General features: G+C 39.2%; 1 protein-coding gene across 1 annotated transcript in view; it reads left to right on the forward strand.

Moving 5' to 3' along the window:
- The window catches only part of PTCH1 (patched 1), a gene marked incomplete at its 5' end in the record, with an annotated part of 30839 nt that extends 21939 nt beyond the window's left edge, over positions 1-8900 (forward strand). Inside the window, 4 exon segments of the mRNA XM_010185686.1 lie at positions 2413-2555; positions 5512-5611; positions 7011-7265; positions 8373-8900. Coding sequence (XP_010183988.1) covers positions 2413-2555; positions 5512-5611; positions 7011-7265; positions 8373-8900 — 1026 coding nt within the window.
- Positions 8901-15034: the final 6134 nt, after the last annotated feature.

Here is a 15034-nt window from a genome sequence, read left to right on the forward strand (position 1 = left end):
ATATAAAGATTTTCATTGTTAAGTGTCCAAATGTAGAGTGTACCTACTCACCCAGCTTAGTCAACCTGATGTGCAAAATTCTGTAGAAATTACAAGGGGGCAGTTTTGGGTGTTCAAGATAAGCAAAACCCATCTTGCTTTATTTGGTGACAAAGAATAGCGAGCTATTTTTGTGTTCACATTTGATAATGTCAGCGCTGATCTTTCCAACATTTTACACACTCAGTCATTTTCCTTTCAGGTTTTCTAATTGATATTTCAAAATAGTTAAAGAGTATCATTGTCTTCATGGATTTGATTTTTATTGTATTAAAAAGTAGGACAGGTTGAGTGATCAATATAACATAATTTAAGGGAGAGTGCTTGTAGTCTACTGTAATCTCTAGTATAGTAGTACTGTAGCAATGCAAAAAAAAGTGAAGGGAGGGGGCTGGAAGCTGCTGGTGAGATTGGATGGGAATGCAACAGGCTTTTTGTACTCAAAAGGAGGATCTGGTGACAGTGAAAAAGAGAGGAGAACTAATGGGAATCTTAGAATGCTGGAGATGGCCAAATACTGGGAACATGTAGATTTTGCACAGAGTTGAGGCATATAAAGTGGCAGAATGGGGAGAATAATTTTAAGAAAAATCACAGGGGAAGTAGGATAAGTTTAAAGAGGAGCAACTGGTTCCCTGAAGTGGTGACATCTGTTTTTCTGCAACAGATAGTTAGGTTTTTGGAGGTAAACCTGTGTGCTAGAACTTGCAGTAGTTTGGTGTCAGAAACTAATGGTGTACAGGAGGAACAAAGAAATTACTGTTTCTTAGAACTGATGATTTAAAACAAGAAAACTGGAATTAAAAAGGACAAAAGACTTACTTATTTCTAAATGGGAAGAAACTAATTAATTTATAGGACTTTATATATAGATACCGAAAAATGTAATAGTCACTTGTGCCTGAAGGTAAAATGTCAAGCAAACTGAATTTGATTTTTTTTTTTTCATCTTGACTCTGGAGTCAAAAGCTTTCAAATGTGGACTTTAAATAAAAGAATGCCTATTAAGGCCTCAGATGATAGCAGCAGTACTCACCTTCAGAGAGCTTCCTGCATTTAAACAGTCAAACCAGTGCTGCGTAAACCAAAAAGACCATGTTCGAACTCTTGATACAGAACTTAATTTGACTTGTTTTAAGAGTGATTCACAATCCACTTGTGGCTCAGTTCTCTGCTATCACTTGTGAACTATGTCCTCATTTTTAAAAGTCTACAAATAACTTCTTAAGTTTCCACAGACCACTTTCAATCCAGTACTAAAGATTAATAGTACATAGATTTGCTACCTATGGAATTGAGGGCCGGAAATCTCACTCCACGTGTACCCATTTTTGGTCTGCTTGTCCCACTAAATAACTTTTTAATGTGTTGACTGATTTCACTCCAAATTTGTCAGATAAGTGCAAATAAGCCACTAGAAAAGAGAGACTTACATTCCAGGACCAAAAGGAAGATAGCTGCTTGAGCTTATATCTTAATAGGCAGTAGAGAATTCACTGGAGAGCCCTTAAAAATCACAGGAAGAAGATCAACCAGGTTCTTGTCTTCTTAAACCATTAATTGATAGGAAACAACAGTATTTGAGTGTTCTTGATACAGCTTGTTCACTGAGTAGCTGGAGGAAGACATTTCACTAGTCATGTTGTTGCTTAGGCACTACCATGTTGCAAAAACATTTTTGAGTGAAATAGAAGTGTTTAAAAAAGAAAGGTGACTCACAATCTAGTGTTACTTCGTACCAGTCCTGTTGAGTATGCTGACAACTTTCCATCAGTTGGGCGCTTACTGTGTGTAACATCTGATGGTCTGGAGCCTTGGACCAGTGAGAAGAAATGTGCTGTGCCAGTGGACACTTCTGTGTAAAGAGATAGAACCTGATGTGCTAATAAACAAATAAGGCTGCTGTGGGTGTCACTGTGTACCTGAACTGAAGCTACCAGTTCCTGGTCTGTGGCAAGTGCATGGGAAAACCTGCATCAAGATTGACTGACTGTTTTTACAGCAAACTTCCCATGATAGTCATGGAAGCCATGGCCCCACATGAGTGACAGGAGTAGCCCTGAAATTTTGACACCTGAAGTGCTTTCACCATAAATTGAATTCTTTGCAGGTGAAAATAAGCAAAGCTGGAGACAAAAGTCTACTGATGCAAGCAGGCATTGTTTCCAAAATTATTACTATGCAATCAGTGCTTTGGTTGTGTGACTTCAGCAGCAGCTATGTGGTATGACTGCAGAATCAGGCTTTCTATTGAAGGTTAGCCAGCTATAGAGATACTTTCATAAACTATTGTCTGAAGTACTTAACTGGTGAAAAACATGCATGCTATGTTGTATGTATCTCTATAATGAAACAGATTTTATTGTTTTACAGGCATTTTTAACTGCCATGGGAGACAGGAACCATAGGGCTGTCCTTGCATTGGAACACATGTTTGCACCAGTGCTGGATGGGGCTGTGTCCACTCTGCTTGGAGTGTTAATGCTCGCAGGATCAGAGTTTGATTTCATTGTCAGGTGAAGCATTTATGTGTCTTGACTTTCTTTTTAAAATAAAAATCAGCATGCTTTTAATTTTTAGTCACTTTAGCATATATGTCATTTTATTACTATGCATGGTGTGTCAAGCATGCGTACGTCATGGTCCTGCTTTCCCTCTGTTTTATTAACTCCTTGTTACATGCTAGACGCAGTAGTGTTTCCATTGCTCGTATTAAAATCTGTTCCAGGAAAATCTGACAACCAGCATGAAAGAACACAAAAATGGCACTCTGTAGCAAAGTTTGCTAATTCTGGGTTTGGGTCAGTTCAAAGCATCTAGTATTGTCCAGTATTAGCTGGGTTTGACCTTCAACCTCTGGGTCCTCCAGACTTCTTGTATGCACAGCAATTGGTATGCAAAGGACATGTGAATCTACAATCGTGCTGGAGACTCTCTCTGCGCCTTCTCCTGCTGTCATTATGTGAGGTTTACAGTGATATATAACAGGGAGAGGAAAAAAAAGCCCTGTTTGGGAGCTGGGGAACCATAAGTATGAACACAGAACTTAACATTAAAAATTTGTAAAGCAAAGCCTGAAGGCTCTTCTGTTTAGAGCTGCACCAGACTGTTTCTTGTGAATTTAATTAAGACTGTGAATTCATCAAGTATGAGAGGAAAGCAAGTTTTTTGTTGAAGGGAATTTGAGAAGTGGAATGAAACAGATCCTATTCTATTCCAAACAACCTGTGGAGCTCTGCAAAATGGCTAATCTTAGAAGTAACACAGGCTCTTTGTGGCAAACTAAAGCACCAAAAAGAACCCCAAGCCCTAAAATGGAACTGAGGTAGAACTGGGCCAAATAAAAATGTTCTGAAAGATGACTTAAGTGCTTAGGTAGACATAAGCTGGATAGATGACTAGACTTAGCTGACATGCATTTGACAAGAAGAACAACAAAATGTCAGAGGCAGGAACTGCCAGAAGGGCTGCTAAATCTCATCAAGATTTTTTGTTTATGTATGTAAGAGGTTTGTAGAAAGCAGGCAGTTTGCAGTTAGACCTCATAAAACCTGCATGAGGATTATTACTATATAGATACTGCATGTACTGAAATAGATACTGTTTTTTCCCAAGCCAGTAATTTTTACTTTATTTTATTGATGATGAAGAAATAAAGTAGAATTGTTCTTTCAGGACCTAACCATGTAGGGGTTGGAACACTTTGATGTATAGGTTACTTACAGATTTAACCTAAATTTACAGGGATACATTTGGTGTGCTACTTTCCCACTTACCAGATGAGATTTCAGCAAGCATATTTTTGTGTCATACCAAATGGAATATTGTAGCAGCCCTTCACACCAAATTTGGATTGGATGTTCTCTCAGTTTACAAAATGAGCTTTTCAACTTTTCAACTGATGTTATTTTACTTTTTTTTGGCCATCGGTTTCTCATTTTCTAGCACAATCTGACTTAAGTCACCTTGTTTAAAAAATAAAATAAAATAAACTATGGGAGTCTGAGCATTGTTATAGTGGGTGAAGAAGATCCCAAACTTCCGGAAAGCGATAGATTAGTCCAACAATGTGGAAGATTAAGTAAATTAACAGACATTGTATACACCAAGTGGTCAGAGCTGTAATCCTCCTGTTTATCCTAGTGTTAGATGGATGAGATGCAAATGTTTTTAATGCTTGTTGTTGATCTCTGTCCCAGTATAAAGCTCTGGTGGTTTATGTTCGTAGAGCAGATTGGCTTGCTGATTTTTCCTAATGCAGATCTGAAATTCCTAGATGTTTACAATAGCAGGATATTTGTAGTTTTACAGGACTCTGATATATTTGATCAGATGGGGGAACAGGGAGGCAGTAAAGTTTGTTGCCAGCTAGACAATGTAATCAGCAGACCCATTAGTAGCAAACTTGCCCTCCGTTCTTTTCCTTTGCCTTCTCCTCTAGGAATTTTCCAAGCCTGAGTCCTTGAAATCATTAGTTACAACCCAGTCTTAAGTTTAGTCTGAGCCCCAGCTGTGTCGAATACCAACTAGCAAGGCTTTCCTTTTACTGACAGGTTTACCTTGGTATTCATGAAGGATTCCAGACCTTAGCCCTCAGTGGTGGGAAAGGACAACCACTTGTGCACTTTCCTCTTCTTCCATAGTACTTCAGCCTTTATGTTTGAATTGGCTGACGCAAAACAAGAGTATTCAGAGATGCTAAATTGTTCAACAAAAGATTAGCCTGCAATGCAGCTCTGCCATTGTGGAGTGCTGTTACTCAGTACAATGCTGAAGCTTACTATAGAATGGGCAGCATTTTCTTTGCAGAAAGTGGGTTCCTGTGCTGTAAAAAGGTTGCAATCCAGGCTATTTGGTAAAACTGGAACTCACAGAATTCTAGGCAGAAAGTTGTGATTAGTGAACAGCAAGGGAAGCCCTTACCTGATACACTGGAGATTTAATTAGAGATTCTGCTGTAAGATGCAGAAGCATTTCACAGTGGATTAGCTGCTGGGAGAAGAGGGTTTCTTTTCCTTCTAGGCTAAATTGTTTAAATTCTACACCCTTCACTTCATTTGTTTGCTTCTGCTGGGTTTTCACTAATGGGGGCCCCTTTTCATTGTGTTTGTGCTTCCAATCCATTCAGCTATTCATTGCACATTCCATATTTTTGTGTTTGTGTAACACATTCATAAATAACATTACATGCTTCCAGATTCTGGGAAATTAACAGATGTCATTTTCTTCCTTTCTTTTATCAACTAACACTTTGGGTTGTGGAATTGTAGCTTCTCTTATTCAAAAGGTAAAAAAAACCCTATACCTATATGTATGGAAAATGATATAATTGTTTAGTACAATGTTAGTAATATTTTAGATTTAATTTAATAAATGTATTATTTTAGCACATTTATGACTAATTTGTAATCCTATATTTCTAACAGTACTTGTGACTCTTCTCTCCCTGAAATGCCTTAAATCCTACTTCAGGTATTTCTTTGCTGTTTTGGCAATCTTAACCATTCTGGGAGTTCTCAATGGACTGGTCCTGCTTCCTGTTCTTCTTTCATTCTTTGGACCATATCCTGAGGTCAGTAAAATTAATGATGAACAGAAGAAATTATACTGTCTCTGCACGCCTGCTCCCCCAGATCACCCCCTTTTTTTAGAAACTATTTTTAAAATTCTTTTGGAATTTTTTAGTTTTTAAGTTTCTTGCACTAGGGGCTTTTTCATCTTTAAAAGTGTGCTGTTTGTTATTTAGTTTAATATGCTTCTACTTACATGTTTAAGGTTTGGGTTTTTTTATCAGTCTTGTTTTAGAGGCTGCAATCAGCAAATCTGACACAAGTGTAGAATTATTTATGCTTTGAAAAGCATAGTGTGATATGCAAACTAATTTGTAAAATAACAGTTTTCCCCAGTATTTTGTAAACATACCTTTTTCTTTCCTACCTTACTGCCTCTGTTGCTTTCCCTAAAATATTTAACTGAGCAGACCACCAGGAAGGGCTGTGTGGACCAACATACACCAGTGGTGGTCCACAGACCACACCTTGATAGCCATGACCGGTCTGCCAGAAGGTCCCCCTGTCCAGTCACTCCTCCTTGCGATAAGCTCTGGGCTCAAGCAACATCTTGGATGGATAGAAGGCTTCACTTAAATGTTGATGACTTTACAGTATAGAGCCCAAGTACAGCAAAAAAGGATTCACAGATATCAAATTTTTATTTGGTTGTTTATTATTCATTACCAGCTCCATAGTTAACACAATTACTGTGTTACATAAGGTTATCTTTATCACATATTAGCAGAATTAGCGTGCTATGCTTCACATGTCAATATATGTATGCATGTGTACAGGAGTAAAACTCACGGTATGTATACAGCACTAGTAATATTTCAGAAGTTTTTATTTTTTAGTAGTAGTAAAGCAATTTTGACAACAGTGTGTAATCTTATATTCCTAACAGTATACATGACCTGTCCCTTACTCAGGCAGTATATGCATATATCTAGATCTAGATGTAGATATATATAGATATGTATATGTTATTACCACATATGTTGCTGTGCCCCCAGCCATGTCTATCTTTCTTTGCAAATACACAGTGAACCATGCTATACAGACACATTTGAGGTGTTTTTATGAAATCACTCTGAATGTATGCTGAAGGGCGAAGGAAGTCTATGTATTATATTTATAAATGTAAGTGCATGCACGCACACGCATACACATGCACTTCCTGAGACAACGATACCCAAAAGAATCTGTGTAATCCTGTTTACATACATGTCCACAGATGGGGATCATGTGTCTTTTTCTTTAATTAATTTTTTCAGATCAGTATAAATGTTCATCAGAAAACTGGTGCTAAGGTTCTCATGGCACATGAGAGTGTATTTGGCGGAAGAACATTTGTGTCAAGCACTAATCATTAAAAGGGTAGTGGTACTTGAATGTTACTGAATGCATTGTCATTATCAGGTTTCTCCAGCCAATGGACGAGACAGACTGCCCACACCATCTCCTGAGCCGCCCCCCAGCATCGTGAGGTTTGTGCTGCCGCCTGGGCACACAAATAATGGGTCAGACTCCTCTGATTCTGAGTACAGCTCCCAAACCACAGTGTCCGGCATCAGTGAAGAGCTTCATCAGTATGAGGCTACCCACAGCCCTGGGGCACCAGTCCATCAAGTAATAGTTGAAGCCACTGAGAATCCTGTCTTTGTGAGATCCACTGTAAGTAGCTTGCATACTGACTGGCAGGAGGGTAAGAAGAGTGTTTTGGGTTTTTGTTATTTACATCTATTTATTTTTGTGGAAACCCCTTTCATATTTCTGGCTGATTATGCTTCGTGACTTTGTGCCAAGCCTTGTAAGCAGGGAGTGAAGGCTTTCATTGTCCTCTCCTTTAGAATCAAGGTGGGGGTAAAATGATCGTGCAAAAGCAGAGTTCTCTGGCATGTGTAATTGCTCTTACATCATATGGCACCAGCCACAAGAGAGAGCTCTCAGTCTGTTTGATGACTGTTCTCAGAGAATGGGGAGAGATTAAAAGACCCAGACCTCTTCCACACAGCTCAGCTCCCCGTGGATCACCGTCTCATGTACCTCTCTCTGACAGTGTATTTTGGGGAGAAAGATTGATAGAGTCAGAAGAAAACAGTTTCAGGGTTGTACCAAATCTTGGGCCTGTTACATCTTGCTACTGGGTTGGCATAACTGCGATTTCAAAGGAAAGTGAAAAAGCTCTGTCTCATACCCCTGCTGATGCTGCATGCTGAGCTGCAATGCGGATCTGATTTTGTTCAGGAGAAGCCTAGAAATAGGTACAAGCACAGCCACATTTGAAGTTGGTCACGGTTTATTGACTGATGTGGCCGCTGCGCTTCACGCTTTTTACTGAAATCAGAAAACAGATTCCTACAGTCTATACAAACTACCCTATAACATCCTGTGCGTGTATATATCCTGCATGGAATAGAGTCTTTTCCAACTGCCTGCAATTCTGTTTGTTGAAGGAGTTAAGATCAAGTGCTTGTTACCTATTCCTTTGAAAAGATGGACCAGTATGTAGGAATCTTACAATAATGTTTTCAGCTGTCAGTTCGTGTTTTTCTGAACGTATGTTTTCCAGGTTTTAATAGCCTCAGATAAAAACTATATGGAAAAATCAAGACAAAAGCTATCTGGAAAAATCAACAATTACCAGACTCTGGAACATTACCTTTGTAGAGTTAGAGCCAGGACAGCATTATTATAATTTTTCTCAGCATAAAATATAAGCAAGCATAGTATTTGTTTGCCTCATTTTGTTGGAGGCGTAACAGTGCATCTTTCTTTCAGGTGGTTCAGCCAGAGACAAGGCATCAGTCAAGTCCCAGATTGCAATTGAATCCAGACTGCAGCGCGCAACAGGCGTGGCGTCAGGGCAGACAACCCAAACGGGAAGCAAGGGAAGGGCTGCGACCACCTCCTTACCGCCCTCGCAGGGACGCTTTTGAGATTTCTACTGAAGGGCATTCAGGACCTAGCAATAGGGATCGCTTAGGCCACAGGGCTCGCTCTCATAACATGAGGAGCCCAGCGTTCAGCGCCGTGGGCGCTGCAGGACCAGCATACTGCCAGCCCATCACTACTGTGACTGCCTCAGCTTCAGTGACTGTTGCTGTTCACCCTGCGGTGCACAGCCACAGCTCCCGGGGAGGGAGCTTTCCTTCCTATGAGGGACACCATGAAGCTGATCATGGGCCATTTGAGGACCCCCATGTGCCTTTTAATGTGTGGTGTGAAAGAAGAAATTCTAAAGTAGAAGTTATAGAACTGCAAGATGTTGAATGTGAGGAAAGGATACCTGGCAACAGCTCACAGTAAGGTAGGTCCGTCTCCTGTATCTGCAAGCTTTGCGTATACCAGGCAACAGTGCAATTGAAAGAAACGAGAAAGCTAAAATTTATCTGAGGTACCTTTCCTTCAGGTAGGTTTACTTTACTTTAAATGTGCTGACTGGGAATATAGTACATTTTGCACTAGGAATCAAGTTGGATAAGATAGTACTTCCAACAGTGAGAGGTTATAGTGGGTTCTGATAGGAACTACTTCCAAGAGGTTTGCAAAGTGGGTAAATACATTGTACAATCCCAGTTTACCAGATGAGGAGAATGAAGCAGAGATGTTGTGTAATGTCTTCAAAGGTGTGCAACTGCATTTGCTGTTGATAGGTTCTTACAGCCCCTGAATCAGGCACGTTTTAAAACATCATTCAGAATGATGTTGTCTAGGAGTGTGTACATTTGCTAGCTACTTTAAGAGTTGTCCTCTCTTGAATAAAACTCCATGAAAGATTTTGAAGTCCGTGGTGAGGAATGAATCCCTCTGGAAGAGTGAGAGGTGGGAAGGCGCCACCATGCCTCTGCACTGCTGCATGGCAGGGCGTGCCCTGCACTTTGCAGGGGGCACTCAGAGACCCGCCCAGCAGACTCACACTCTGGAGGAGGCCTTGAGCCAATCACTCCCTTGCTGGGGGCAGCTACAGTGGCTACTGTAGATCTATGTAGGGTAGAGTTGGCCTACCAAGGTGTTCAGTGTGTTCCTGTGAAACAGCAGATACACAGGAGAACTTGAGAGCCTTGATAACCTAAATCATTGTCTCTCCTAAGGCTGGCAGGAGAAGGTTACAGGAAACAGTGCTTTAGAACAGACGGGATATTTTAGCAGATGTTTGGGAAAGAAAAAAAAGAGTAAAGATGTTAATTTTCTTGAAATTTTTCCATTAATTTTACAGAAAATACTTTGAAGGGGAGAAACTAGTTGAGTTTTAGCCTGAAAGCTTTTTGGGGCTTGTGCCTGAAAAATTGTTTCTTGCTATTTTAACTCTTGTTTTTCTTTTTTGGAGGAACAAGGAAGTGTAAAATAGTTACTTAGCTGTGGATCTGTTTCCTTGCTTTTCAGAAGTTTACAGTGGCAGACACTAGTTTGACCAGAGCAAGGCATTTTATTTTGGTTTTAGAAGTCTTTCACACATAGGCACGTGCACTCAAACACACATAGACAGTTTGCATGTAAATTTTTTGATGATTCATAATAAAATCACCTTCTGATTTAGAAAATGTTTCTCTAACCATCTCAAAAGTGCAGATAGTCCTGAATGCCTCTAGCCTCGCAGTCTAGAAATATGGCAAGTAATATCCTCAGAATAAGGAAATACTTGGGCTCAGCTTTTTCAAGCTGAACTGCATGGTAATACAAGATTCTTAACTGTGCGCAGTATTCAGCATAGTGTATTTCTCCTTGAAGTGTTTATTGGTTTTCACTGAATTTGTCACAAGTATCTAAAGCTGGGAACTCAACAATTAAAGCATTCACCATTTTTTAATTGGCATCAGTATCCCTTTACTAGGAAATTCATGACAGACATGAAAGCAGAGCCCAGGTTTGCTGACTAACTGTAACCACAAGAATTACTAAATTAGTTTTGGATTAGCTTGATTTGTTTGTTTCTCTTGAACTTTAATGAATGCTTGTTTGGTTTTCTTCCCTCTTAATTTGTGAAGGGTAATAACTGAAGCAAAGAAGAGGCCAAAGATGGAAAACTGTATTTCCAGAACTGCTTGAAGAGAAGAACTGCTTGAAGTTGTAGAAAAGGACATGCTGCATCAGGACAACAGTTCTCTGTTACTGTAACCTATTGTATTATTTTGTTAAATATTTCTTTAAGTATTTAAAAGATGTATACATATGTAATATACAAAAGAACAATGTAAAGTAGTATAATCTGGAGTAATTTGCCTCTGGGCAATAGAATGGGGACAATATTGTGTGCGCTTTGTACTTTCTGTACATTGATCTCTGTGCCGCAACTAAGCTTAATCTAGTTCTAAATTTCAGCATAAGTTGCTGCTGCTTCTTAAATACTGTATAATTTACTTGTGTAATTCTATGCAAATATTGCTTATGTGATAGGATGTTTTTTTAAAAGGTACATGTCTGTTTAAAATATTTTAAATTTGCGTATCACAACCCTGTGGTAGAATGAAATCATTACTGTTAACTTTCAAACACGCCATGCGTGCTAATTTTTAAAATAAGCAAATATGAAGAAATGCAAGTTAATCTGGGAGGCTTAGATTGATTTAGCTATGTGCAGGTTTTGTTCTGCTGTGTGTATCCATGTGTGCATCTGGAATTGTACATGCTTTTGTGTGTATGTTCCTGGTGTACTACCATAGTTTTGCTTTTACTGTATGGTAACACTTGGTGGGCTTATAAACCCACTGATGCTGATGTGAGTCTGGCTTTCCCTGTTAGCAGGCACTAGTGAAAACTGTGTTGGTGTTTACCAACATATACCATAGACTGCCATCATCAAAGGCCCATCTAAAATAGAAGAGAAGACAGGGGGTTGTGGCTCCGTTTCCCACACTCTTAATGACTTGGTTCACATGGCTTTGGTCAAGTCAGTTAACTGCCCCTTGACTCAGTTTCTCATTCTGTAAAATGGGTGTAATTACATTTACCTACCTCCCAGAAATGTTGTGAGGCTTAATTACTGTTCTTGTAGTGCTTTGATTTTGATTTTTATTTTTCTTGCAAAGGTGCCAAGTACATGCAAACACTATAACCATCCTTTTTTCACTTCCAAAGGTGCTGGGTATTGAGAGGTGCTGGTGGTTATAGAAATTCAATAAGTATATGCCCTATTTTGGTACTGATACTGTTAACTCTGAGTGGCATTAGAATCTGGATAATTGAGTTGTTCGATGATGAGTCACAGCTCAGCTGTGTCCTTACACCATCAAAAGCAGTAACCTTATTTTCATGGCAGGAAGGAAGTTAATAGTAAATGATAAAAATCAAATGGAAGGATTTAAAAAAATCTATTTTCACTTTTTAAATATAAAAATGGCTTTCTGATGGGTCCAGGACTGTAATGACATGAAAGGCCTGGGGTGTTCTTTTCCTCTATAGTTTGTTTTCCCATGCTGCATTGGCACTTTTAATTAAAACAGCTAAACTGGGATCTCTTTGTGAAACTAATTTAGCTTTTTGTATTATTATTTTTAAACTAAATGGGGATTGCTGCAGGTGAAGGTTCTGAAAAAAAAACACTACAATCTGTGTTCCAGCTGGAAACAAACCCTAAGAATGGAGAACTGTAATTTAAAGTAACAGAAGTTTTCATGATCTCTGTCTTCCTCTTTCTTCATCTTTTTTCTGCCCTTCACCAAGCTGTTTTTCTTAGAGCAGTTAGATGTTCAATTGTGTATGCAGAGCCAAACAAACACAACCAATATTCAGTTTCTAAACACAGCAGTGGTGGGGCTTTTCTTTAAGTATGATGTCTGAACAGCAGTGGCCAATTCTTTGATGAGAAAGTGTTTTTTCTCCAGTGGCTTCAGGGAGTCTATCTTTGTCCACAGACCTTGCCAGCATAACAAATGGGGATAATTAGAATGCACAAATTTCCATGCCTTTTTTGCTCACTTGAAAACACTTTGATATGAGGCACTTGTTTACAGATCTCCAATGTGAACGCTCGAAGAGCAGGTGGCGAGAGCCCAGTGGCATTCCCGTGATACATAAGCTACTGTTTCGATGCACACTAAGGGTTAATTTCGCAACTGCCTACTGGTCCAGTTCACTGTCTGACATGAAAACTCTTCATGGCAAAAGGACGAGGGGCCCCAGTTTAGCACTAGCAGTGTAGTGACCTCAGATGAAACAAGGCGGTATGATACCATGGGAAGCTGCCTTCAGCCGCTGAGTGAGTGTGCTCCCATGTCAGAGGTCAGTGGGGCTCCCCCTGGCACCGCTGCGGCGGCTGCTCCACTCCCTCCTCTTCCTCGGAGGGAGGGAAGGGGGCCAGGGTGGCCACAGTGCTCTCACGTGCCCCTGCCCGAGTCCTGCATGCATGTGTATGGGTGAGCTGTCTGCTGCTTCGTGCGCAGTGTAGACCTTCTTCTCCGATAGTTACATTGGCCAGGGGAGAACTCAGTGGCTGGCAACAATTATTTTCTTTTGTTTTTTAACTTTTTTAATCATGGGTGATATTTATATTTTTGTATCATAAGAATGTTTTCTTACAGTATTTGTCATGCCAGTTTATAACAAACAAGATGCAGGGATTTTATTTCTATTGGAAACACTATTACAGCTAAGTTTTTACTGTTTAATGGTTTTCTATTTGTATAGAGTGCTTACTAATGTTAAATAGGAAAGAGTATATAACATTTACATTAAGGACTCATTGTAGGTTTTAGCATAAGGAGTTAAAAGGAAAAAAAAATATTCAAACTGGGTCTCATTGCCTGCCTGTTTTGGTAGGAGTGGGTTAGTGTCATTTCAGTTACAAAGATAAAATTATGCCATATAATTTATTTATATGAAAATTTATTTTTGTAGTGTACATAGTAGTCATCAAGTCTTTTGACAGAAGTATATTTTTAAAGAGTTTATATGTAATGATGATACCATTATGTTTTGGAACACTGCTGAGATATGATTACGGTGCACACTTTTCCTTGTAAACCCCCTGGCAGAAAAGAAAGTGTTTAACAGTGTTAGAGAAAGAGAGTGTGAATATTCATACAATTCTGAACTGTGTCTTAGTTACAATTTCTGATCTAGCATGGTTCTCATTTTAAACTTTGAATGGAAATGTACAAGCTCTCTAAATATTAATGTTCAAACACTGATAGAAATTCTAACATGAATAAAAAAATATTATAACTTACTGGATATGGATTTGGTTGTTTATAGAACACTTCTTTATGCACTACTGGTCAGCTGTGCAGGTACAGCCATGTGATTATTCTGATTTGGGAGCATAAATTCGGGATGTTTCAGTATTCGGGATGCTTGGGAGATTCAGATTTGCCCATTTTGGAGCAGGAGCCAGTTCTACAATCCCTTGGGGGGACAGGTTTAGAACCAAATTATACCTTTTGTTCTCTCTGGGAACAAAGTATGTTGTGTACACTTTGAACCACTGGCCAAAGCAGTATGTGTACGGGTTATTTCTGCGTAGAAGTTGGAGGAAATTATTTGTCTTTTTCCACCTTTTGTGGTTGTTCCCTAATTTGGATTAGAGAAATAGTCTGTTTTTCCTTGCTTTATCCTGTAACCCTTAGGTTTTTCATGAGTCTTCTAAATTTCTCATAAACAAAAAGCACAAACATGTCTTGGGATAATTTATAATTCAGCCTCTGATTTTCATGGTCAGAGGAAATGCAAATACAACTTTGTATTTTCTGGAAGTTTAACCAGCAAAGAGAAAAATACAGTTAAACTACTTCAACTGCAAAACTCCTACATGTTAGGTTTCTTTGCTACTCAGAATATTCTTCTTGCAATCCTCAGGACAAGCCAGACTGACAACCAATCAGGTTGCAGATTTGGCCTCAGTGGGTTGCAGCCTGTGAGAACAGTGGCCACTGAGTCCTGCACCAGCTCAGCTCACTGACGTTGCCTTTTGTGTCCTGGCCATTCATGGGAGCAGCTCTGTTCACAGGACTGGAAGCCATATGAAGATATCCATACATTTTGCCAGTCAGAACACAGGATTTTTCTTTTAAAATTGCATTTTACATCAATGGGAGCTATTTACCTTACATTACTTGTCATGTTTATATTTCTTATAAATGGCTTTTCTTGCTGTCAGTCTTATTAGCCCTAGAGAAGACCTTAATCAGATTTTTTTCAGAGATTGGCCATATTTATTCAGGCCTTAAGTAAACATGTGGCCAAATTTTTGTTGGCATATTGCATGTATTTAACAGCTTCAGGAATGCTGCATGCTGCTAAACTGCAGCAGCACTGATGTATGAACAGGTGTTTCATTTTTCTTAACTTTCTATCCCAATGAGCATTTGAGACACCCACCGACTGTTTATATCTGAAAACCACTGCTGCCAAATTGTAATTACTTTTAATGGCTGCTGCAAGTAGTGAGAACAATTACTATTTCCCTAGTCTATTTAATCATTCTTGTCCTTTTTGTTGCAGACATG

Source organism: Mesitornis unicolor, unplaced genomic scaffold, assembly GCF_000695765.1.
Source record: "Mesitornis unicolor isolate BGI_N332 unplaced genomic scaffold, ASM69576v1 scaffold38105, whole genome shotgun sequence".
NCBI lineage: Eukaryota > Metazoa > Chordata > Aves > Mesitornithiformes > Mesitornithidae > Mesitornis > Mesitornis unicolor.